We start from the raw sequence: 25532 nt of genomic DNA, 5'->3' as shown, positions 1-25532 counted from the left end.
AGTCCGAGGCGCCCGGCAGCCCACCCGGCCCGCTTGCCCCAGCCGCCCTTGGAGCCCTGAGTCCGCAGGTGCCCCCGGAGCGCCGCAGCCACACCATGCTGGGCATGATCAAGAACTCGCTGTTCGGGAGCGTAGAGACGTGGCCTTGGCAGGTCCTGAGCAAAGGGGCTAAGGTAGGCCCGCAGGGCTGCCGAGGACCTGAAGCGGGGCTGCGCCCGCCCACCGCACCCTAACCGGGGCTGGAGTGGGTTCTGACGGGCAGGTGGGGCAAGCGGTCTGCCCCAGAATGTGCGTTTTGGCTTCTGCCGGGGGGGGGGGGGGGGGGCATGGCCTTCCAGTGCCCAGCACGCGAACTGGGAAGGAGGAAGTGAAAGGGAAGTACAGAACAGCAGACTGAGGGCTCTACTGGGAGGAGGGGAGACAAAGAGGAGAGATCGCTTTAAGAGAGGAGTCTAGGCGCGGCGACGGAACAGCGCCTGTTGAATGCATTAATTCCTGTAAACATCCTAAGCATTCTGATCATTTCTTTGCTGGGAGGCCTTCGGGTGCAAAAAGATCGAAAACGTGCTTGTCCTCAAGAAATTCCCAGCTACTGGAGACATGAGTATAAAGGAGCAAGATCTGTGCTCCACCGAAGTAAACGTGCACGGGAGGGAGCACGGGAAGGACCGATCCATTCTGCCAGGGGCTGATGAGGGGGACTTCCCGGAGGAAGCGTCTTCACCTGGGTTTCTGGTATGTTAGGAGGGCGCAGAAAAGCGGAGAGCATGCGCAAAGGCCCAGAGCGGTAACATGGTATGCTGGCCCGTGGAACTCCCAGAGTTGGGTCCTAGGATACAGGTTGGGTGAAAAAGGCTTAACTGCTGTCTCCCCCACAAATTGACATCAGTGCTAACACAAGCAAATTAGATTGCCCCCTGAAAACGGAAGAGTCTGCAGCTAGATTACAGTCTCCTTGCAAACAGGTACTTTGTGCATTTTGTATACTCAGCTCCCCGCTCAGCACCTCCTATGTTAAAGGACTGTGTTGTCTGAGGACCCAGTTCTGGTACTCAGCGCGATGATGGTCACACAAAAGCCCTCAACCAGACTAGTCTGGGTTCTTCACGCAGCTATAACTAGAGCCGGGTCACTTCATCTGTCTGTCTCTGAGTTCCCTCAGCTGCACTTAAAATGACCAAGTTGAGCCCGGATCAAGGGTGACATTCAGATGCCTACAAGCATCCAGGCAGGCTCTGGAAATGAGTGAAGCTGCCTGTGTTAGACTCTAAGGCAAGGTGGGGACTGAGGCAAATCCAAGAAAGAATTCGGGGTCCCCTCTACAAAGAGCAGCCATGTTGCTATGCAGGGATATAAACCAGGATTGCCAGATTTTTAAGGAAAACCAGAAATCCAGATTCTTCATGTGAACTCTCCTAAGTTAGAATTAATGTATTCAACAAGTAACTAAAATTTGTTGAGTACCATCTATGTACATCACTCTTACAGGCAGTGGGGATAAAGCAATGAATAAAACCAACAAAACCCCCATCCTCGTGGAGCTTACATTTTAGTGGCTAATGCACAAGTAAACAGGTCAAATACCTCGGTATCAGCTGCCGATCAAGACTATGAAGAAAAACAAGCGGGGAAGGGAGGAAGGAATAGGGAATTTGAGGAATGAGCCTGTGGTTTCAAGTGGGGCAAATAATGTCAGTTTTACCTGTTTGCCTACCAATGTTCATAAGCTGCAGGCCGCAGGAACTGTCTTTGGTGAGATCCTGCCTGTGTGAGGTGCGTGTGCTCGTCTGTGGACTCAGCCCGGGAATGTCTAGGATGCTTTTTGGCCCTAACGCTTAAAGAATCCCCATGTTACCAACAGCTCCCAGAGAGCTCTCCCTTCTGTAGTGGAATACAGCTCTCTGGGTCTTTTGGGGGTAACAGACAATTGCCAGGGCTGCTGTACCGTCTGTCTGTCCTCACATGCCTCCCCCGCCCATTCCCTGGGTCTCAGTCTGGAGTCTGGAGTGGGGGTCGTGTCTCAGTCTGGAGTGGGGGCTGATTCCGGTTGCCTACTTACCAGGCTCCAGTGTCAGATAATTCGCCGTGAGGTTCACCCAGGGGGAGGCACTGGTGGGAGATAAAAGGGTGGAAGGAAAGAAAGAAGGTGTTTCTCCCTTTCTTTCTCTGAACTATCAGGTCTCTGGCACCAAGAGTTTCTCCACAGCTCCAGCTCTTTCTAGACAGGCCACCATGGTTCTAGCTTCTTCCAAGTAACCCAGGTCTCTGAGCTCTAGTAACAGTTCTCTGATAAGCATCTTCCCTCAACTTTTGATGGGAACATGGTGCCGTATGGGATATTGCTACCAGGCTGATGCAGATCACTTAACCTGAATGTTCTTAGTTTCTGCAGGTGTAGAACGGGCATAAAAATACCTCTCCCATCTACTCCCAGACCAACCATAAATATTACATTTTTTAAAAAACATGAAAATGCTTTGTAAACTCATACACCCTACAAAGGTGATAATACCATTCAGTCAGACAGAACTCAGCTCTGCTCTTCCTAGCTGTGTGGTCAAAGGCAACTTGCTTAACTTCTCTGAAGCCAATCACGAGAAGAAATAACAATTTGTATCTTGTAAGAATGTTTGGGAATTTCAATGAGATAACCAGCTATAAGTTGTTCAGCAAAATACCTAGTACTTGGTAGGGTATGGTAACCGTTGGCTTCCCCTTAGTTTCACAGGTAATTTCGGTTAAGTTACTTAACCTCCTAAGCACTGTGAACCCTGAAATCTCTCAGCTATGAGAATGACAGTGCCTATGTGACAATTATGTAACTATTCAAAGATACTCAAGCCTTTTTTAAAAAATATACAAATTCAGGGGATTATTACTTTGAAGACAGACTCTCCCTGGAATTCTCTCTCTTGCCCCGGGTAGCGTCTGGGTCAGGAATCGTTGCCCATTTTCTTGGACCAGTAGATGGCAGACAGTGGGCCCTGTGTAGCTCAGGTTCGGGCTAACCATATGTTCAGGACTGATTGTGATGGGGAGATCCGGGCTGCTGCAGAGCTTATCAGGTGCCTTCCACATTGCTTCAGGAAGGAGGTGGGCACACTGCTCACACTGTATTGAATTAGGTGGGTCTTGTGGATGCACAGAGCAGGACTGATATTAATAACTGACATCTTAATGGGATTTTTTTCCCAGCCTGTGCACATTGGTTGGGACCCAACCGCCCAGGGGTTTGAATCCTGGCTCTACCACTTGCCCACTGTAACTCAGTCATGTTACTTAACCCCTCGTGCTCCAGTTTCACCTGAAAATAAAGATAAAAACACTCACTTCTTCACAGGATCATTGGAGTGATTGCAGGAACAAATTCATGCAAAGTATTTAAAACGATACCTGACACATAGAAAGTCCCGAGTTAGGTGGACTATATTATTTTTTCTTATGATGAGAAATTATTGTTTTATGATGAGAAAGCTGGCTTCCAGAATCAACATGTTATACCCACCCCAGCAGGTGGCAAGAAAAAAAATTGACCTCGCAGAGAACCTTGCAAATTCCATAGCAAGAGGCATTGTTTCCAGATCCCAGTCTGGGATTTGAATTTGACCAGGGTTCCTGGGGAATGTTGAAAACTGGTGTTTGCAGCCTTGGGCCAAATCCATGTCTGATTGGGAGCATAAGCTAGCAGAATCTGGGACAGAGATGGGCTGTTATTATGTTCCATGTGACAAGGACACACACAAAAGACACTAAATTGGAAGAATCAAATGTGTTAGCTGTGTTAACTTAGGTGCTTTATTTTCTGTGGAAATAGAACTCTATTTAAATTCTCCCTGGAGAGGGACGCCTTGGTGGCTCAGTTGGTTAAGCAGCTGCCTCCGGCTCAGGTCATGATCCCAGTCTCCTGGGATCGAGTCCCACATCAGGCTCCTTGCTCAGCAGGAAGCCTGCTTCTCCCTCTGCCTCTGCCTGTGCGTTCTCTCTCTCTCTCTCTCTCTCTCTCTCTCTCTCTCTCCTTCTCTGACAAATAAATAAATAAAATCTTAAAAAAAAATTTTTTTTTAAGTTTAAAAAAATATTCTCCCGGGAGAGCTGGGTAGTTTTGCAATGTCCCTCTCTCCAACCTAAATCTCCATAGTGATCCAGTGGTTCAAATGAGTTTATGGACACAGATGCTATCCAATTAGGTGGGACCTTAAGACATTGTGAGTTTGCTTTTCTCCCGCATAGGTATAATTAGACTAATTGCTCATCTGTCTACCCAGCTATGTCTATTCTATTCCTTGTCCTTCAAGTAAAACCAGGTTTTATGCCACAGCCTCCTTTCCCACAAATACTCCTATTACCTACTATATGCAAGACATATAGAACTAAGAGCTAAGAACTTGGTGAATGAGGGCTTTTAGGTAGGGCATTCATTAACATGATTAAGTGATACAGAATGCTCTGTGTATATTCCCTAGCAATCTCAATTTCATTCACAGCTTCAGTTTCCCCTTTTGCTGATGACTTCCAAATTTATCCCCCGTGTCAGTCTCCTACTGAGCTCCACACCCACATGTCCAGCTGTGCAATGGATAGTTTGCCTATCTGTCCTGGGAGGCAAATGAACTGATAGATATGAAAGGGCCCTTCTAGACCTAGTGTTCTCAGCCTTTGGAGTTCATAGGAAGGACGGATCACTCAGTAAGAGATGGTGGAGTTGGAGTTGAGCCTTAAAGATTGGTAGATTTATGGGGTGCCTGGGTGGCTCAGTCAGTTAAGTATATGCCTTCAGCTCAGGTCATGGTCCCAGGGTCCCGGGATCAAGCTCCTTGCTCAGCAGGAAGTCTGCTTCTCCCTCTTCCTCTGTCCCTCCCCCCTACTCAGGCTTTCTGTCGTTCTCCCTCTTGCTTGCTTTCTCTCAAATAAATCAATAAAATCTTTAAAAAAAAAAAAAAAAAGGACTGGTAGAATTATCATGGGGGCCTTGGCTCTCCGAATCAAACTGGATTCTTTTCTTGGTTGCCTTTCTTCTCTTGCCATGGACCTTCTGCCTGGAGAAGAGTCTAAGAGCACAGATCACCTGTAGGATCCCCAGAACTCCTTTCTGTGCCAGGACCCCTCCCACTCAAAATTCCACATTTGGATCACAAAGTCAATTGAACGAATTTGGGGTAGATGAAACTGACTTGTACTCAGCTCACCGTCACAGAATCCTCCCTATGGCAGCCTAGGAGTCCTCCAGGGGTCTGGCCCAGCCAGAATCTGCAGCCCCCTCTCTCACTCTGCCCTGATTGACAGGGTTTGCTCCAGGCCCAGCGAACCAGCTGTGTTCTACCCCTCGGCTCTTTTCCACCTGTGGTGCCTGCTACCTGAAATTGCCCTCCCCAAACTTGCAGAACATTTGCTACATCATATGATAATTTCATAATCTTCTCGCCACCCCACTAGACTGCCCATATTGTCTTAATCTCCAAATCCATAGCACCTGGCAGAGGTCTTCAATAATATTTCTCAATAAATCCATGCATCAGTGACTGGATGTCCAGTTGGATGATTTTTAAGAACCTCAAGGTTCTTAGGTCAGCCTGAACCTAGCCGAGCACATCAACACACATCTTGCCCCCCAGAATAACCAAAGTAGTCCTGTTCTGTGTTCCCACGCTGCCCTGCCTCTCCTCTTAACTATATCATCGGATTATAACCTGGTTTTTCTATTAGACCAGACCACCCCCCTCCCAATGTCAGAAACTGTATCATTCATCACTGCTGTACCTTAGCACAGGGCACAGGGCACGGTGCTCAGCACATAGGAGAAGCTCCATTGTTGTTGGTTGAATTAATAAGAGAAGGAAAGAAAGAATGAAGGAAAGAGCCAGCCAGGTCTTTTCTCCAGTGAGAGCTTGTCATCAGTTTCTCCATTTGTGAGAGAAGAAGCCGAATTCAATGACTTTAGCTGCCCCTGTTCGGAGCTGGACACAGACATCCAAATGTCCAACAGGAAGAACTAACTCAGTAGCCAAAGGAAGATGCTTAAAAGTATTCCCATCATCCCCCATACAGTACCGAGCCCGGCAGTTAACATTAGACTAGGGTTTGGAGATTGGAATTCTGGTGCCAATGTCACCACTTAGTAGCTGTGTGTTCCTGGGGAACTTAGTCCCTCTGGTGCTTCATTTCCTCTTTGGGAAATTAGTTTGATTGGACGAACTTTAAAATGGCTTCCAGGCTGTGATTCACAGAGTAGCGTTTCTGGAATTTTAAACACGAGTGGCAAGACTCAAAGGGACCTCAAATGAAGGATGAGTCTAGTCTCTGCTGTGACAGAACCAGAAAGGGCAAAATACCCCAGGTTTATACAGCACGGCTTGCTACTGAAGGCCCTTTGGAAATGCAACACTTTCCAAGGGGAGGACCTCACAGCCATCCCCCGAATGACACAGTAGATTTGATTTGGAGCCTCTTGATTCTTAGGCTCATGCAATTTCCCCTGCCCCATGTGAAGGGAAGTTGATGAAACTGGCATTCAGAAACCTTTCAGATTTCCTGGGCCCCTTTCTCACTATTCTTCTTTAATTTTGCATCACAAAAAAAAATTTTTTTCCATTCTAAACATAAAATTAGAATGTAAGTGTACTTTTTCAGACTATACAGATCTCTTAGCCTCACAGTCCTACCCACCTCCAAAGAGTCATTCTGTCCCCTTGGGAGTTGAGGACTTTCAGTCTAGGATGTCCCAGGAAGGCCCATTTGCCCAGCCGGGGCAGCCATATCTTCTGCTTTTCACAATCATGAGTAAGAGAGGCAGCTCCTTAATCCATAACCAAACACCCGTGGAGCATCTAATTTACGATGCTCCATGGCATCTTTCTGGTCCACAGAGTCCACAGAGTTCTTGTCCACAAAGACTTTAGAGCAGATTTTTCAAACTGCACAGTGTTCCATTACCAGAGAGCAAAATCAGTATAGAGTATGTCTCTCTTCTTTTGGTGGAATAGAATAAAATACACTTGAGGAGAGTAAAAGTCAACAGGAAAGAAAGAAAAGGCTGGTATATTCACCCTCCTCCATAAGGGTGAAGTTTCATTTTGTGAAGCCCTGTTTCAATCACGTGTGTGTTCTTGATAAGGGCATGAGGTAAAAATACATTTCTTGTTTTGAATCGTGATTCTTTTCCAAGTTTGAAAAACACTGTCTTATAGCGTATGTTCAAGGAATACAAAATTATATCGTATGAGATATCAAAGGACAAGGAAGAGGAGAGGGGATGGAGGAGGGCCAAAGCGTCCATAAGGCAAAGGATAATGACCTTAGGACAGAGACTCATGTGGAGAGTAGTCATGAGGAGCGGGGGTCCTCCCTGGCTTTGGGGGGATTGGCAGTGGAGCTGAGCTTCAGGGGAGTACGATTTAGTGAAATGAGTTGCAATGAGGAGTCGTGTCTGGGAATAGTACAAGTGAAGAGAATGACTCTGATTCTTCTTCTTTTTTTTAATTTGGTGAAAATTGCCATGGGATCTTTTATTTTTATTTTGAAATTAAATTAATTAATTTCTTAACATATAGTATATTTTATATACATATAGTATATTATTTTATATAATTAACATATAGTATATTATTGGTTTCAGAGGTAGAGTTTAGTGATTTATCACTTGTATATAACACCCAGTGCTCATTACATCACGTGCCCTCCTTAATGCCCATCCCCCAGTTAACCCCATCTGCTCACCAACCTCCCCTCCAGGAACCCGAGTTCGTTTCCTAGAGTTAAGAGTCTCTTAATGGTTTGTCTCCCTCTCTGAGTGACTCTGATTCTTCTTGACCTGCAGCCCTGCTTCTAGAATGAGGCTAATCCTGGGGTCTTCGAGTTTGTGACATTGTTGCTGGATCTCTTTCTTCTTTTCCAATTTTCATCTTTTTCCTGGCGGTCCTGTCATTCAGATGTTGGATCTCCTGGCTTGATTCTCTGATTTCCAATTCTCTTCTGTTTTCTATGTCTTTGCCTCTTTACTTGACTTTCTGAAAGATTTCCTTCAGCTTTATCTTCTGACTTCTCCCCTGAATTTTTCATTTCTGTTATATTTTTAATTTCTAAGAGCTCTTTGATCTCTGAACATCCTATTTTTATAGCATTCTGGTGATGTTGTGAGTGGCTTTGGATGCAATATCTTCTCTTATCTCTCTGAGAGTATTGATAATTTGAAGTTTTTTCTGCTGACTCTACATTTGTAAGAAATCCCAGAATCTTCTCACGGCCCTTCATACTCCTAACTGTCTCTTCTACCCTGTCACCATGCCCAGGTTCATTATGAAAAGTTCTTTAGCCGTTCTTATAACTGGACCATCACCGCTTCTAGAGTAATCACCGGTTGCCATTTTAATTCTTTTAAGTATGTAAATTCTATCTCTAGGAAGACATCTCCTATGAGGAAAGGACCTGTGAGGGGGGGCGGTTTGCCACAGTGGAAGTGACAGACAAGCCTGTGGATGAGGGTCTCCGGGAAGCAATGCCCAAAGTCATGAAGTATGTGGGAGGCACCAATGACAAGGGTGAGTATCCCTGAACGATGTGGTTCTGGGCTCAGAGGCAAGCTTGCTAGGTCTCATCAGGGGAAAATACAGGAAGGGGCCACAGGGCACCTGTCACCACCTGCTTCAGTAGCACATGAACTTGGGCTCTGTGCACAAGAATGTTCTAGGAGGACCACACTGACCCCATCCAGCCTACCCCTCGGTATGTGGTCTCCCTGCTCCATATCACCTGGCATGATTCTCTCCCAGGCGTGAACATGCACTCAGGGTATCAACCCTGCAGTGCATATAGTATCTTTGGACTGGTTGACTGAGTGAGGAAAGCCAAGTCACAGAGCCAGGCCAGCCTCAGACTTGAGACCTCCACCTCCAGGCTGAACATCTCTGCCCAGTCCCTGGGTTGCTCAGGATCCGCAGGGCTCTGAGGCTCAGTGAGTGATGAGTATGCCAGGTCCTCGGCTCTGTTCTGGCAAATGAAGGGGCTGAGAGTTTTTAGGCTGTTCCAGTCTTAGACGTGGCAGTCTGTGCTGGCCGTGCCCCTATTTTTAAAACAACGGGCCCGAAGTTTCAGTGTACCTGTCAGCATGGAAACCATATTTAAATATGAACTTAACTCTAAACTCTCTCATTTGGACTGCTCTTTAGAATCAGTGCAGACCCCAAATGGGTCCAAAGCAAGGCAAAAGAAAAAAGAAAGGTGATGTTTAATTTTTAGGATATTTCTCAGGCTGATGATTTAGAAAGTCAGAAACTGGTATTAACCTCAGTAGCATTTAGTAACACCAAAGTAGTCAGGCTTTGGACAATAAGTCAACCAGTAGGAGGTCAAGAAGAAATCTTTTCCTTCTTAATGTTGTTGTAATGTTTTTTAGAAGAATATTTGTATAAAAATGATAAAATCCAGGGGCGCCTGGGTGGCTCAGTCAGTTGAGCATCCGACCCTTGGCTTCAGTTCAGGTCGTGATCTCAGGGTGGTGAGATCAAGTCCCACGTTGGGCTCCATGTGCAACACAGAGTCTGCTTGGGATTCTCTCTCTCTCTCCTTCTGCCCCTCCCCTCCCAAATAAATAAAATCTTTGAAAAACTTTTTTTTATGTGATTAAACATTAAAGAAAATCTTGAAAATAACAAAACAGTACCCCAACCCATCTTTTTTATTGCAATCATTGTTGCCATCTGAATGTATTTCTTTAGGGCTTTTTAATAAGCCTTTAAAATGTAATCATAGTGTTTGTGCAATTATGTATCCTTCCGGTATTTATAGTTACTTATAGCTATTTTCCACTAGTGCTAAACAATCTTCTTAAGTGTGGTTATTGACAGCTACATTATATTGCATTGTGTACCTGTAATTTAGACATATTCCTGTTTTGAACATTTACATGGCTCCCAGTCTCTGACAGTTATAAATTCTGCCGTAATGAATATCCTATTACCTACAGCCTTTAAGATATTTTGGATTACTTCCTTAAAATTCACATTTAAACAGAAGGTAATTAGATACTGATATATTTACAGTCTTGATATGTATTACCAAATAATTTTTTCCAAACAAGTTGAATCACTACATTCCTATTTCCAGTATATACAAATAAGAGCTGTTTTATGTATATCTGACTATATAGTTTTAACACCTGGAAGGTTTGTTATTAATTTCAAGAACCAAAAATACTGTCTTGGAGGAAGAATGAGACTAGCTGATCTTCCACGGTCCTGAGCAAGTTCTGACTGTAACAGCCCCCTCACTCTGTGGGGTTTTATGTTTTCAGGAATCGGAATGGGGATGACAGTTCCTATTTCCTTTGCTGTGTTTCCTGGTGATGATGGCTCCCTCCAGAAGAAATTAAAAGTCTGGTTCCGGATTCCAAACCAGTTTCAGAGCAACCCACCAGTTCCCACCGATGACAGCATTAAGATCGAGGAGAGGGAAAGCATCACCGTCTATTCCCTGTAAGGAAATGATTCTCTAGTCATCTGAGGGTAACATCTGATCTCCATAACCACTCCTTGATCATCTGCAATGAGCATTTGCATTACATTTATATTTTATTCCAGTTTTATTGAGATATAATTAGCCTATAACATTGTATTGACTTCAGGTGTCCAACATATAATGCTTCGATATATAGAAATATTATGAAATGTTCACTGCCATAAGTTTATTTAACATCCATCATAGTTATAATTTCTTTTTCTTGAGATGAGAACTTCACAGATCTGCTTTCTTAGTAACTTTCAAATATACATGACAGAATTGTTAACTATCGTCACCTTGCTTTGTATCACATTCCCAGGACTAGTTTATCTTATAGCTGGAAATCTGTACCTTTGGACCACCTTCACCCTTTCTCCCACTCCCCTCACACATCCCATCTCTGGCAACCACCAATCTCTTCTCTGTATCGATAGCTCAGTTGTTGTTATTTTTTTTTAATTGTACATGTAAGTGAGATCATATAGCATTTTCCTTTCTCTGTCCAAGTTATTATCACTTAGCATAATGTCCTTAAGGTCATCCACATTGTCACAAATGGCAGAGTTTCTTTCTTTTTTTATGGCTGAATAATACCGCTTTGTATATAGACATACCACATTTTTATCCCTTCATCTCCTGATGGACCCTTAGCTTGTTTCCATATCTTGGCTATTATAATAATGGGGCAGTGAACATGGCAGTGCAGATAGCTCTTCAAGATAGTGATTTCATCTCTTAAAAAAAAAAAAACGTAGTGATTTCAATTCCTTTGGCTATCTATCCAGAAGTGGAATTGCTGGATCCAAGGATAGTTCTACTTTTAATTTTTTGAAGAACCTCCATATTGTCTTTCACAGCGGCGGCACCAATTCCCATGACAACAGTAATGAGAGTTCCCTTTTCTCCATAGCCTTGCTAATACATATTTCTTGTCTTTTTGATACCAGCCATTCTAATAGGTATGAAATAATATCTCATTAGGGCTTTGATTTGTATTTCACTAATGATGGGGGATGTTGAGCACCTTTCCATATACCTACTGGCCGTGTATATGTTTTCTTCAGAAAAATGTCTTTTCAGACCCCCTGCCCATTTTTTAATCAGAATGTGTGGCTTTTTTGCTGTTGAGTTATAGGAGTTCTTTATCTATTTTGGCTTTTAACTCCTTGTCAGATATATGACTTGCAAATATTTTCTCCTGTTGAGTAGTTTGCCTTTCCGTTATGTGGATAGCTTCCTTTGCTATACAGAAGCTTTTCAGTTTGATGTAGTCCCATTTGTTTATTTTTGCTTTTATTGCCAAATACCAAACATTGTTGCTAAGACTGATGCCGAGGAGTTTACTCCTTATGTTTTCTTCAAGGAATGTTACGGTTTCAGGTCTTATGTTCAAGTCTTTCATCTATTTTGCATTGTTTTTTTGTGTGTGATGTAAGATAGAAGTCCAGTTTCAATCTTTTGCCTATTGCTATCCAATTTTCTAGACGCTGTTTATTGAAGAAACTATTCTTGATTTCTTTGTTGTAAGTTGGTTGACCATGATGCATGAGTTTGTTTCTGAGCTCTCTATTCTGTTTCACTGACCTGTATATTTGTTTTTATGCCAGTACGATACTGCTTTGATTACAATAACTTTATAATATAATTTGAAATCAGGAAATGTGCTTCAGCTTTATTCTTCCTTTTTTTTTTTTTTCCTCCAGGTTGCTTTGGCTATTTGAGGTCTTTTTTTTTTTTTTTTTAAGATTATTTATTTATTTATTTATTTATTTGACAGACAGCTCACAAGTAGGTAGAGAGGCAGGCAGAGAGAGAGGAAGGGAAGCAGGCTTCCTGCTGAGCAGAGAGTCCAACGCGGGGCTCCTAACCCACTGAGCCAACCAGGCACCCCTATTTGGGGTCTTTTTTAGTTCCATATAAATGTTAGGGTTGGTTTTCTATTTCTGTGAAAAATTCCCTTGGAATCTTGATGGAGATTGCATTGAATCCATAGATTGCTTTCAGTAGTATGTACATCTTAACAACATTAATTCTTCCAATCCATGAGCATGGAATCTCTTTTCATTTATTTGTGTCTTCTTCAGTTTTCTTCATTAATGTCTTACAGTTTTCAGTGTACATATCTTTTATCTCCTTGGTTAAATTTATTCCTAGGTGTTTTATTCTTTTTGATTCAAATAGTATTGTTTTCTTAATTTCTTTATATTATTGATGAATTAAGTTAAATACTGAGTCCTGACAATTTCTCATTTCATTTTCTTCAGCTTATGGCACACAAACATTTGCATTATGTCTGACTAAATACATTTGCCAGATTGGCGTGGTTGGAGTATCCCCACAGTTTAGGCTGAACACCTACATTAGCCGCAGTAGGGTTCCGGGAGACTCAGGGAATAGCTAAATCAAGCTGTTGTTTGGGGTCACAAATACATAAATGAGTATAGAATATATATCGGACTTGGGGGCTGTCCTTTTTACCCCTTGAATGCCAGAAAGGCAGGGAGTATTTGCCAGAACTGGACGGCCACCCCCTCCGTTGTTCATTGTCCACGGTCCTTGGAGCGTTCTCGTCCTGTTTCCAGAGCCTCATTTCGGGTCATGTTCCTTTTGACTATAGAACATAACAAGTGCAGGTGGTTGCATGTCTTTATTCTCTGGACCCCAACCCCCCTTCAGAAACTGAGTCTCTTGTAGAGAATTGGTGCCCCCTGCCGTTTGTTAAAATCCTCCTTTATCACAGGCACCGAACTGTGTACAGTCACAGGCCAGGAGCTTTACCAGCATTAACTATAGGTGTGGATTTGCTTCTACTCCAGAACCAACGGAGGGAAAATAGATACACAGATAATCTTGTCCTGGACGGTTTTTGTCCCCTCCCCAGGGCTTCCGAACTTACTTATTGGGCTCCCTGGCTCCAACACTGCTACCTGAGGGTGTAGCTTTCTCTGGAGCTGACACTGACCCTGGGAAGCAGAGCTTGGCTGGTCTGGCAGTGGTAGGCCTTAGTCGTGCCCCCTCGAGGACAGTGCATGTACTGCAGCCGGGTCTCTACTCCAATCATCTTTCAGACCTTCCTGCCTTTGCCACAGAGGCAGCAGGGAAAGCAAACTCGGGGTAAGGAATATCTTTCCCAAGGACAGGCACTAGAGTGGGGAAGCGAGGTGGCTGTGGTACACAACTTAAGGAGGCGCCCACTTTCACAGTGGCCTAAGTACAGGATTGGCCCTGAGAGTGAGGGCCTCCTTAAATCTTGGGTGCTGTGTCTCCAATGTCTCACCCCCATTCCTGCTCCCTCTTCTCCTCTCTTCCCCACGTGTCTTGGGAGGCAGGCTGGTGTACTCTAATGAACAAGTATATTTTAGTTTGAATCCCACTCAGCCTCTCTAAGACAGTTTCTCCATCTGTTAAGTGCCCATAACAACCTCCCTCAGAGGACTTCTACTAAAGAGTATCTTTCAGTAGTCACTAAGATGCTCCTGTTTTTACAAATGACTTAATGTGTATGAGCTGTGGTAGGTTTCAGTAATTAATTATTTTTTCCCTTTGCCCTTTTGATTTCATAAGGAATGAGGTTGACGTGATTAAATCATTTCCATAAACCTTCAAGGTGGCTGGTCCGATGGTTTTCTTTTGTCCTTAACTTTTTAGTATGGAAATTTCCAAATGTATGTAAAGATAGAATAAGATAATGAGGGACACCTGGTGGCTCAATTGGTTAAGCGTCTGCATTCAGTTCAGGTCATGATTCCAGGGTCCTGGGATCGAGCCTCACGTCGGGCTCCTTGCCCAGCAGGGAGCCTGCTTCTCCCTTCCCCCTCTGCCTGTTGCTCTCCCTGCTTGTGCTCTCTCTCTCTCTCTCTGTCTCTGAAAAATTAAAAAAAAAAAAAAAAAAAAAAAAACAAAACAAAAATAAAAAACCAGAATAAGATAATGGAACCCATCATTCACCTTCAATGATAATTAACTCAAGGTCAGACCTGTGTCATGTGTACCCTCACAACTGTCACCCCTCTATTGGGTCATTTTGAAGCAAATTCCAGACATTTTATTAATTTCATCCATAAATACTCAGTGTGACTACTAAAGACTTTTTAAAAATACAGTCATAATGTCTTATTACTCCTAAAATGTAAACAGCATGTCATTAGTGCCATGATAATAGAAAATGTCCAGCGTTCAGATTTCCCCCACTATTGGATCATTTGTTTTTAAAGTTTGTTTGAACCTGGGTCCAAGTAAAATCCTTCTCGGGGCTTGATCCCAGGACCCCGAGATCATGACCTGAGCCAAAGGCAGACGCTTAACTGACTGAGCCACCCAGGCCTCCCTGGTCAGTATACCTTTTAAGCTTTTACTAGTCTGTGGTTTTTCTCACTACTACACCTTTCCATTTTTCACGGCTGCTTATGGATCATGTGTCCTGTTGTTTCCCATAGTCTGAATTTTGCAGACTGCCTTTCCGTGGTGTTTCAACATGTTCCTCTGCCTCCGGCATTGCCTGTGAGTTAGTAGTTAGAACCAGAGGCACGGACGGATTCAGGCCAGCACCTTCAGCGAGCATGTTTCATAGGTAGTGTTGTAGACCGCCACCGGGGAGTTCATCACGTTCACATGCTTCTGTTTTTGCAATACCCGTGAGTACAGATCACCCTTACCTAGATGCCTGGCTTTGTTCGAGTTTATAAAATGACAGTGTCCTCTATTTTTCCTTCACTTTTTAGCTGGTGTCCTTTGATAAAAAGAAACCTCCTCTTTTCTGCTTTTTGACTTCTCTGAGATGGAGGCACAGACAAAAAGGCAAGATACCTTGTCTTTAGCACGTTGCCTTCTCTTTGCCCGTTTTCAGAAGATTGATTTCATTCCTGAGCATCCTCCATGGGCAAGGCGGCATTGGTCTCTGTTTTTTGAGGTTCAGTATAAACATACTAATTTCAACATAATTGATGTATTTCCGCTCCTGGCAGCTGTCCTTACTGAAGCTCACATTGTCCCATATTTGGCCTGGTCCTTTTGACAAGACTCTAGTACTCTAGGGTAGTTTCCTTGCTTTCTGGTGTGACTAGATGTTTCAAACACATCTGGGCATTTCTTGCCCTAGAGCTGGAGTTTGACATTTCTCCAAGGAAGCCTGGTTCCTTACGGAGGGACAGGGTATCTCTTTAAAAGGTATTATTCAAGTCCAGTCTGAAAGTTTCCTATTAATTCTCTGAAACCTAAACTGCTGAATGTGATAAATAGGGTGTATGGCATGGCTCTGTGAATTTTTTTTTTTTTTTTAAACCTAACCCAGGGTCTTAAATCAGCACATGTTATTCCTCAACTAGCCACTTGGTGTCACTGCACAGCCAAATGTGCTTAAATAGTACCTTACCTGGAAGGCAGAGTGAAGTGGCAGAAGGCAAAAGTACTATTTCAAATACACGTAAGGGCATTAGATGGCGAAATTAATTCTGAAATGAAAGCCTTGCCTCCTTAATTCAGGCTTCCTTTTGTAGAACATCATGAAGGGATGTTCAAAAGGGATTATGCGTTTTTTAGTGGTATGTATTACCAGTCAATGGATAGAAGGCTAGGAAGGACTAACACTATCAGAATCTCCTTAGTGGTCACAAGAGGCAATACAGGTATCCTCACACTTGTATGAGTGGCCACATTCCAGCTCCCTCTGGGTTCACTGCCCTGGAGGCCACTTCGATTACAGCTCAGCCTCCTTTCCACAGTGCAGTGCTGGGTTCGACAGAGACCCGTGGCAGGAGAGGGTGATGGTTTTAGTGAAATGTCTGGGCATAAAGGAAAGAGCTGGAAACCACGAGTCATTGTCAGGGTGACCTCTGATCCGATCCTAGTTCTCCTGCTCGATGGCCATGGGACCTTTAGTGTGTCACCGAACGACCTCAATTTCCCCAAGTACAAGGTGGGAAAAGAGTACCTAATGCCCAGGGTTGTCATGAGGAGGAAACATGGTATCCGTAGATGCCTACATGATGCTGGACGTTAGGTAGACACTAGGTCAGTGTTAGCCCATTTTCCAGTTCTTGACTTCATCGCTCTCCAAGAATCAGATCAAGTTTTACTAGAATTAACAACAAAAAGTCAAGTAACTACAGATACACTTCAGTTCAAACCACAACTCTAATAATTATGAGTTTTACAGCTGGGCTGTCTGAGCTTCAGTTTTCTCATCTATAAAATAGAATGTATGACACACTGTTGTTAGGGTCCAACAAAGTGTGCGTGTGATACAACTTTGTCAGCCACAGGGCGCCCAGGGATGCTGCTGTTGTTTTCCTCTCTAAAGGACCAGGCCCTACTGAGGCCACTGGCAGTTTGGGAAGCTCAACCTGGAGAAAGAGAACTTTGGAAAGAACTGCTAAGCCTCTAGGGTGTTCCATATTACCACTCAGGAGAGCTGTAGACCAGTGTTAGTCACATTCCTAGATAATTCCAGCGCCTACCTGTAATCACAGGAGGCTCTGGCCATGGGAGACATAATACAGTTTTGCCTCCTTGGTCTACTCTATGCCTAAACTCTGTCATTTTGATTTCAAGCAGCCTCACCCAACCATTCCTTTTTTTTTTTTTTTTTAAGATTTTTATTTATTTATTTGACAGAGATCACAAGTAGGCAGAGAGCGGAGAGGGGAGAGAGAAGGAAGCAGGCTCCCTGCTGAGCAGAGAGCACCATGCGGGGCTCGATCCCAGGACCCTGAGATCATGACCTGAGCCGAAGGCAGAGGCTTTAACCCACTGAGCCACTGAGGCGCCCCTCACCTGACCATTCTATCAAAAGTAGCACCCCTTCCTTTTCTGTCCTCTTACCCTGCTTGGTTTTTCTTCTCTTCACTTATTCTCATCTGCATTATATACCTATTTGTTCATGCATTTATTGTCGTCTCCCTCACTAGAATATTCTTGAGGGTAGGGCCTTAGGCTGTCCTCTAGTAAGTGCTCAGTTAAAAGCTGAGAAATAAATAAGCAAGTGAAAGTCTTGGTCCTTGCCTTCCCTGCACTTACCTTTTCCTTTCTTTTCCTTTTCCTTTCTTTTTTTTCCTCTTCTCCCTAAAGATCTTGGTCCCTTCCCATAGCTTCAACTGTCACCCTTCCATCAGTACATCTCCAACCTGACCATCTCTTCATCTCCCTTGAATGCCTTAACATTCATCAGACTCAACATGATGACCAAGATGAGGCCATTTACACATGTATTCATTCAGTCAAAAAAACATGTATTCATTATTCCCTTGTTCTGTGCCAAGAATTTTGTCAGTGCTCAAAATAAAGCAGGGAACAAACGATGTGTCCACTCTTCGAAGCAGGAAAAACTAGTTTTTCCTAGTGGGGAAAATAGATGAGAAACAAACGTCTCTGATATTTCAGGCCTGTGTTATTAATTTTTTAAAAGATTTTATTTATATATTTGTCAGAGAGCAAGTGAGTGAGAGAGCACAAGCAGGGGGAGCAGCAGGCAGAGGGAGAAGCAGGCTCCCCGCTGAGCAAGGAGCCCGATGTAGAACTCAATCCCAGGACCCTTGGATCATGACTTGAGCTGAAGGCAGATGCTTAACCGACGAGCCACCCAGGTGTCTCAGGCCTGCGCTATTTCAGAGATGAGAAGTGGTCTTTGTGGGTGGAAATTATAAGGAAGCATATTTCTTACTGAAAAGCCTTCTGGGATAAAGTTTCTACCAGTAGGATGGACAGGACACAGGGTGAGGAAGCCTTGGCCAGAGGAATTCAAACACCATCTGCACAGATGTGCAGCAGTTACACTGAGTAATGCGTGTGCTCAGCGGCAAGTTTGTCCCATTTGGCACATGTCTGTCGAGTACCTCTGACACTGAAGCCACCTCACTTCTAAGAGCCCTGCCAGTGACAAGATTCTGAATCTAAAACCTAGTTAATCACCATTTCCCCCTACAACGGGTCAGGTGTCCCACCAGTCCTTTACAAACGGGTCCTTGGAAGTGGCTTCAGTCCCCATTTCTGGGGGGATGAGCCTGAGTCAACGTGGCTGCCATGTTTCCCAAGCACCGGCCTCCCCTCCACCCTCTGGAGGCATCCCACCTAAACCTCCCCAAGGTCTCCCAAGTCAATAGGTCAAAAATGAAGCTCAGATCTCCTCCCCAGACCTGATGCCCTGTGTTCCGCCTTACAAAAGGTCCCGTCCATCCTCATACTCATCCCGTTCAAATGGCATCCTGACTCCTTCACCTTCCACATCAACTGTTGGCCAAGTCCTAGTCACCTCCTAGCTGTGCCTTCCCTTCCATCCTCCCTGCCTCGGTCTTTGGCATCTCCTGCCTCAACTACTGCTCTGTCCTCCTGATTTTTCCTAGTTCTTCCACCTCTGCCCCTTCTAAGGTGTTCTTTCATCACCACCAGCCCTCAAGCATGGGACCCATCCCACTACCTCCCTCCATCTCTCAGCTCGGGCACTCGTTAGGGTTGGGACCAAAGCCCAAGCTGGTAATTAAATGAGATGGGGGATGGGTAAACTTTGGGTTGGGTCCCCAGATGTCTAGCCAGGCAGTGAAGCCTAGTAAAAAAGCTTTGTCATGGCATCTGATCCACAACAACGCCCCCACTCCGTGTCCACCTGATCTCAGGCATGCCCCCCGCCAAACACATACACATGCAGTACCCACTTCGGCTCGCCCAGCTCCTCCTACAGCCCTTCTCCAGCCTCTGCTGAATGGAAGCTGCTTGAGGCCAGGCATTTTTGTCATATTGTTCATTGCTGACATCAAGAAGAGATGCTCAATAAACAACGGCTTATTATCAGGTCTTCCATAACGCCTTCCCTTCATGTTCTAAGTCAGAACAAATCACTGCCTATTCCCCACCCCCCAGAGCATTCCATCTGTACCTTCTGCCTGCCTTCTAGTGCTTCCTTCTGTCCCATATAATCTTTATGTGTGTCGCTGGCCTGCCCACTGCAGTTAGACCTCACAAGGGTAGAAAGACGTCTCCATCATCTTTATAGCTCTGTGGTATCCAACTTGTGTTTTGGGCCTCGTCTTGCTCAACTCAGTAAGCATGGTTCAGTCCGACTGAATGAAATGCCTCATGGGGTAAAGCTTCTTACTGTTGACATGAGATTGTCAGCTCCTAGTCTTACGCTTCCTTTGCCTAGCACAGAGCTCCGTGCATAGACTCTCCCCAAATCTGTGTTGATTTGTTGGTTGTTAAAGTCTCAGACCATCCATTTTTCCATCTACCCCAATGCATGCTTCGACCATTGTGATTTCTAGCCCCCCTGGGACCAAAGCCTCCATCTGTTCGCCTGCCTCATTGATGCCTGCCTCATCCCCACACCACAAACCTCTTCCAGACCTTTGTAGTCAGCTCCTTTTGTGTTTCTGGAATGGGGTGGGGGGAGTGTCTTTCCTCAGTTCCCAGGGTAACCAAAAATCTTTGTTCCAAATACTGAACTCTGACGTAGGGGGAGATAAAATACAGTGCCCTGGAGAAGAGCTTCTTTGAAGATGGAGACAGAGACTAGTTAATAGGCTTACAAAAATAATGTGTAGACTTCATGTTTATGTCCTTTGAGGAGCTCAAAGGGCTTTATGAGAATTCTTGAAGTCACACTCAAACACGTTTATGAACGTGGGGAGCTGTGGGCACTGTGTTCCCCTCCGTGTTGGGCTTAGAAGCTGAGGCAGGGACGAGCGGGGTGGCTTCTCCCCAAATGAGCCGAAGAGCTAGCACTGGGCCTCTGTCGGGCATAGTAGGGCCACGTACCTGGTACGGTTTGGTTTTCTGGCTTGTTTGTGCAGTCCTGTGCTTGGGTGAGGGGGTGTTGGTTAGACTGGCTGTGAGGAGGACACATGTGTCTGCTGTTTCCTAGCCCATTCGTTCTGCTTGTTTTCTAGTAGAAGTTTCCATGATGAAGCAAGAGGGAAATTTTTATCCTCATTATTGGCATCTCTGGAGGCCTGGGAATAAATATTTTCAAATTGCTTTTGTTTTGTTTGGGGAGCGTTTTTTAAGTGAATTTATGAATCCCCAGATGATGACATTCTCCATATCACTTGCTGGTTCTCTGTGTTTTTCTCAGACAGCTCCTTCTTCAGGGGCCCCTGCCAAGGCCACTTCTTCCGCCCACCACCTGGGGACCAGGATGCCCAAGAGCAGCCCACTGACCCTCTATGTCTGCTCACCACCTAGGCCTTGTCTCCTTCCTTCCCGTGATGATAGTCAGTACCTACTCACTGAGGACTCCCAGTATCTGTCACAAGGCCCACCTCTTCCCAACACAGGATCTCTGGCCCTGGTTCTTTGCCAGGTCTTCTAAGGAGATTTGCAGTGCCTGACACACACTTGGGTACACAACAGCTGTTCCATGAATGTATTTCATAGACATACCTTCATATCAACATGGCCCCCAAACCATATTATCAGTCACCCCTACCCCTCCTTTTCTTCACCCTAGCATCCCTAGCAGCAGCTTCTATCCAGAGACTGCCCTGGAAACCCTGGAGAATCCTCAACTTCCTGCTCTCCCCGCCTCCCCTCACCTCTAGTCACCTGTCAAGTTTGCCTTTGTTCAGAGGCGTTTGTCATCTCACACATGGTAGTTTCTGGCCACTAACAATTCCATCTCTTTCCCTCCACTGCCTCCAGAGGGATTTCTCCAAAACAAACCTGATCATGTCAGCCTCTTACTTTCAAAGCCTTTGTAAGTCCACCTTTTCAAAGTCGTCAGCACGGCATTCAAGGCCCTTCCCAGTGTGGCTCCAGTCAATCCAGTTTCCTTGTTTGAATTCCCACCCTTAATGTGTGCTTCAGATTTCATTATATGAGTGAGTGAATGTGGAGGCAAACAGTCTTAAGTGTGATCATCTTGAGGTCTATCAACCTGAAGACCTGAAGACACTAACTTTTACTGTTTACCCCAGAATTGCTGACTTGGCCAAGGGATCGAACATGTGTCAGACACCTTTTAGGTGCTCTGGCTACACCAGTGCACAGAAAGTGACAAAGATCCCTGCCTTCATGGGGCCTATACTCTACCGGAAAACTCAGACCATAAACAGTGAACATAGTAAATGAATTATATAGTATGTTAGAAGGTCATAAGTGCTGAGGAAGAAAGGAAGGAAGGAAGGAAGGAAGGGAGAGAGAGAAGAAGAAAGAAGGAAGGAAGGAAGGAAGGAAGGAAGGAAGGAAGGAAGGAAGGAAAGGAAGGATGGAAGAAAGGAAGGAAAGAAGGAAGGAAAGAAGAAGAGGGAGGAGGGGGAAGAGAGTGAGAAAGAAAAGAAAGAGAAAAAGGGAAAAGAATGGGAAAAGGGAGTGGGGTTAAAGATTAGGGTTTTGAGAGAAGGCCCAGGGGAGAAGGTGAGATAGTTCATCAAGCCAGCTGGTCATTCCTAGGCTCTCTTCCTGGGTTCCTGATACTACTTGAGATTCCCATCGTGTCCCTCACCCCAGGAGTCAGAGAACCAGATGGCTGTCCTGAGCAATTGCAAAGTGACAGTAATAGCTCCTGTTTGTCGTGGGCCTACTATGAGCCAGCCCTGAGCACAGCAGCCTCCATCTTGTCTCCCTCCGTCTTCACAGCAGCCTTCTAAGACGGATTGGTCAGCCCTATTTAGCACACGAAGGACCTGAAGGTTAGAGAAGTTGAAGCCTTGCACAAGACCAAGAACGAGAGAGGGGCTGAGGTAGGACTGAGCACACAGCTAGACCTTTTGTCACCAACTGATGAGTTGAGGACCCCTCTTCCTTTGGACATTTCTAAAACCCAGTAGCCTAAAGAGCCAACATGGCTCATTTTCAAGGAAAAGAACTGAGTGTCACAGCCTGAATGCGGGGTACAGCGGACACTCAACACCCGCTCCTACCTTCAGCATCTGATTCATCTCAGGCAAGTGATTCTCAACCTATAGACATTCTTTAAAAGTAATCCCATAGTCTTGCAGACTTTTACTGCCAGAACAGTCTTCCCTTAATGTTCACCCTGGGTCTACTAATCCGCTTTCCTCTCATTTGAGCCTCAGTGAAGCTGGAGTTCAATTTTCCTCATCTGCCTTATGATCTCTCTTCTATATACTTGAACCAAGCCTCCTCTATTCCAAAGTGGTCTCGGCTCTGTCTGCTTACTGTTAGCGACTGTCTAGACGTTGGAAGAACCAATCCCTTAAAGATGAAATCCTGGGTGTTTTTACATCAATAACCCTATAATCAACATGCTGAATGCTTGTCGAGCATGACTAACCACTTATAAAAGAGCAAAGCGTGACTCCGAGAACCCCACCAAAAATAATGCATTTGGCCTAATCTTGGCCTGGTACAGATTCAGACTTTTGAGTCATAAAGCTCATTAGAAATGGGGACATATTTGACTCTAATAAAGATTTTAGTGCAACCCAGATTTAGACTGGTATATTTAGGGCAGGCCACAGGATGAATTTTGGAGCGTAGGCAGATGACGTAAGGAGGGAATAATCATCTCGAAAAGGCAAGCTTCATTCCTTCTCTGTACCCACCTTCTGCCATTAAGAGAGAAGCCTGATTTAGGAAAATCTTTTTACGTACTAGAAAAAGAAAGCTTTCATGATTTGAACAGGAAAAGGGATTTATGAGAAGTGATTTCTTTATTTGGGGCATGCTTCAAGCTTGCCACGGGGCCTCCCAAGACTTCCGTGGGGCCCTTTGGTCGCTCTGTTTTTTAACAAAGCTGCTACTTGTAACCGCTGTGATGTGTTCACTCATCAGAAAGGCTCTGCTGGGGGAGAAGCGTTAGCTACAGCTCTATCCTACCTAATGCTCCTGCGTCTTCCTCCTTCCCCAGCTGGAGACAGAGGGGCCTGGAGGAGGGGTTGCCAAGGCAAGAGGGAGCTAGAGAGAAAGGTGAAGCCATGGCCTACGGGAAGGTCAGCCTACCATCCCTCGGGGACATTTCGGGAAGGAAAGGCAAGCTTATGCTTAGTACTTGACTGCTGTGTTTCTGGCTCTGCATTAGAGCTATTCACATCCATTATTGTATTTAAAGCTCATAACGACCCTGGAGGAAAAACAACAGCCTATCCCAGGTGCGCAAGTGAGGATCCGAGGGATCAAATCCACCGTTCAGGGAGCGGCAGCCCCTGCTCTAGCACGCTTGTCATACTGAGAGTGGCAAGTGACTTCTTTTTTTTTTTTTTAAAGATGCCCTGCTCTCAATAAAATTAAAAAAAAAAAGTCACCCAGTTGGCTCAGTAAGTTAAGCGTCTGCTTTCGGCTCAGGTCATGATCCTGGGGCCCTAGGATTGAGCCCCATGTCAGGGTCCCCACTCAGTGAGGAGCCTGCTTCTCCCTCTCCCTCTGCCTGCGCCATTTACTTATAAATAAATAAATAAATAAATAAATATCTTTAGAAAATGATAAATAACAAAAAATAAGAAAGACTCCCCCCGCCCCCTTGGGGATCATGTCTTCTCCTAATCAGCCCCTCATTCGCTTCTACCTTAGGCAGTTCGGTGGTTACGCGAAGGAGGCCGACTACATAGCTCATGCCACCCAGCTGCGTACAGCCTTGGAGGGCACAGCCACCTGCCGCAGTGACGTCTACTTCTGCACTGGATATGACCCTCCCATGAAGCCCTACGGACGTCGCAATGAGGTCTGGCTGGTGAAAGCATGAGGAACTCGCCGCCTTACAACTTCCCAGCCCTGTGCTTCTGGGTCCACTTCCCGAGGGGGGAAGGAGGGGGGCACAGCTGCCAAGTGTGTCTCCAGCTTCGCCGACGTCCCTTCAAAGCTGTGTACTGCCAGTTTTATGAAATACGCCTATTCTGTCTATGCTCTTTCTCTCCTGGTAGGAACTAAGACAGCCAAAATAGGAAGCAACATTTGAACTGACTTAGAAAGTTCTGTGGTAGATCAGAAAAAAAAAAAATCCAGCAATGTTTTCCCAGCTATCTGGGTCACTCAAAACAGATCACAAAAATTATTGACCCTGTCCTTTTGTGGTGGAGGAGAAAATGTGATTTGTGCACCATCTGTCATTTCTGATTCTTGCAAGACCTTTGTCTAAAAGAGGCCTGAAAATAAAGATCTTTGACTTAAACTGCTGAGACAAATCCAGAGTATAGTTATTTCCAAGACAGCACAGTCTTATAAATAATACGTTATAAGTACTAATGATGACGCTTATTGGGACAGGAATCCCAAATTTAGTTCCAAAGTCCTTCATAATTACAAATCAAAGACCCCGGGCTGGGAAGATGTGTCCCAGATGCTAGACCGTCCCAACATCATAGACGTTTACCACAACTGTGTCATAGGGATTCTATGATTAGAAGTTGAGGATCCTGTTTGCAACTGTGGCCCATGAAGCATTCCAGGAGGGACAAAAGTAAACCAAGGGGAAAAAAATCATCACATTCTGATACCTATCCCTGGAGGTAAGAACTGCTTGGAGGATTTATCCGTGGGAATAAGATGAGGTGAGAAAAAGCTGAGGTCCAGTTTGATGAACTGAAGAAGAATGTGCAGTTTGGCCTGTAGGGAAGGAAATGGACACACACGCCCCGCCCCCCTCCCCCCCCCCGAGGCTGTGAGGGGCAGGTGGGAAAGTTGCTGAGCTGGAACAGAATGTGTGGGTCAGCAAGAGGACAGAAAAAGCTGGGCAGGTCACGGGGCACATGGAGAGTATGCTGATCCTCCCAGGGTGTGCCAAAACCTGGCCCTGTCAACAGGCACCCTCCCAACGCCTCAACCCTTGGGGACCGCTGGACACGTTTTCTGGGAGAAAACCACCTTGGCACCCATCAGAAAGTTACTACACAAGCAGTGAGGAAAGAAACAAACATGAGCTTGAATCCTCACCAGGAAGGGTTCTCACTGGACATAAAACGGGATTTGCTAAGGAAAGGAGTGACAGTTATGCCATCACCTTTCCTGGCAAGCGTTCAGAATAGCAATCCCTTCTGAGGGCCAGGCTAGGCCCCTCTCTGAAGATCAGTGGGAGAGCACCCTGGCCCTGAGTCCTGGCCACCTGCCAGACCCCATGCTGGTCCCTTGCGTCACCCCCACGTGCCCCACGTACACCCCCT

At 45.1% G+C, this 25532-nt stretch overlaps 1 protein-coding gene across 1 annotated transcript; it reads left to right on the top strand.

The window, feature by feature from the left end:
• Positions 1 to 24551, top strand: HEBP1 (heme binding protein 1). The gene is made up of 4 exons (XM_032855035.1): positions 1 to 173; positions 8396 to 8534; positions 10286 to 10466; positions 23947 to 24551. Exons 1-4 carry the CDS (start codon positions 96 to 98, stop codon positions 24116 to 24118), a joined length of 570 nt encoding a protein of 189 aa, XP_032710926.1. The 5' UTR covers positions 1 to 95; the 3' UTR covers positions 24119 to 24551.
• Positions 24552 to 25532: the final 981 nt, after the last annotated feature.

This window comes from Lontra canadensis, unplaced genomic scaffold (assembly GCF_010015895.1).
Source record: "Lontra canadensis isolate GAN:19392208 unplaced genomic scaffold, GSC_riverotter_1.0 scaffold9, whole genome shotgun sequence".
In the NCBI taxonomy this organism is placed as follows: domain Eukaryota; kingdom Metazoa; phylum Chordata; class Mammalia; order Carnivora; family Mustelidae; genus Lontra; species Lontra canadensis.
The sequence above is the reverse complement of the archived record's forward strand: the minus strand, read 5'-3'. Positions and strand labels throughout refer to the sequence as shown.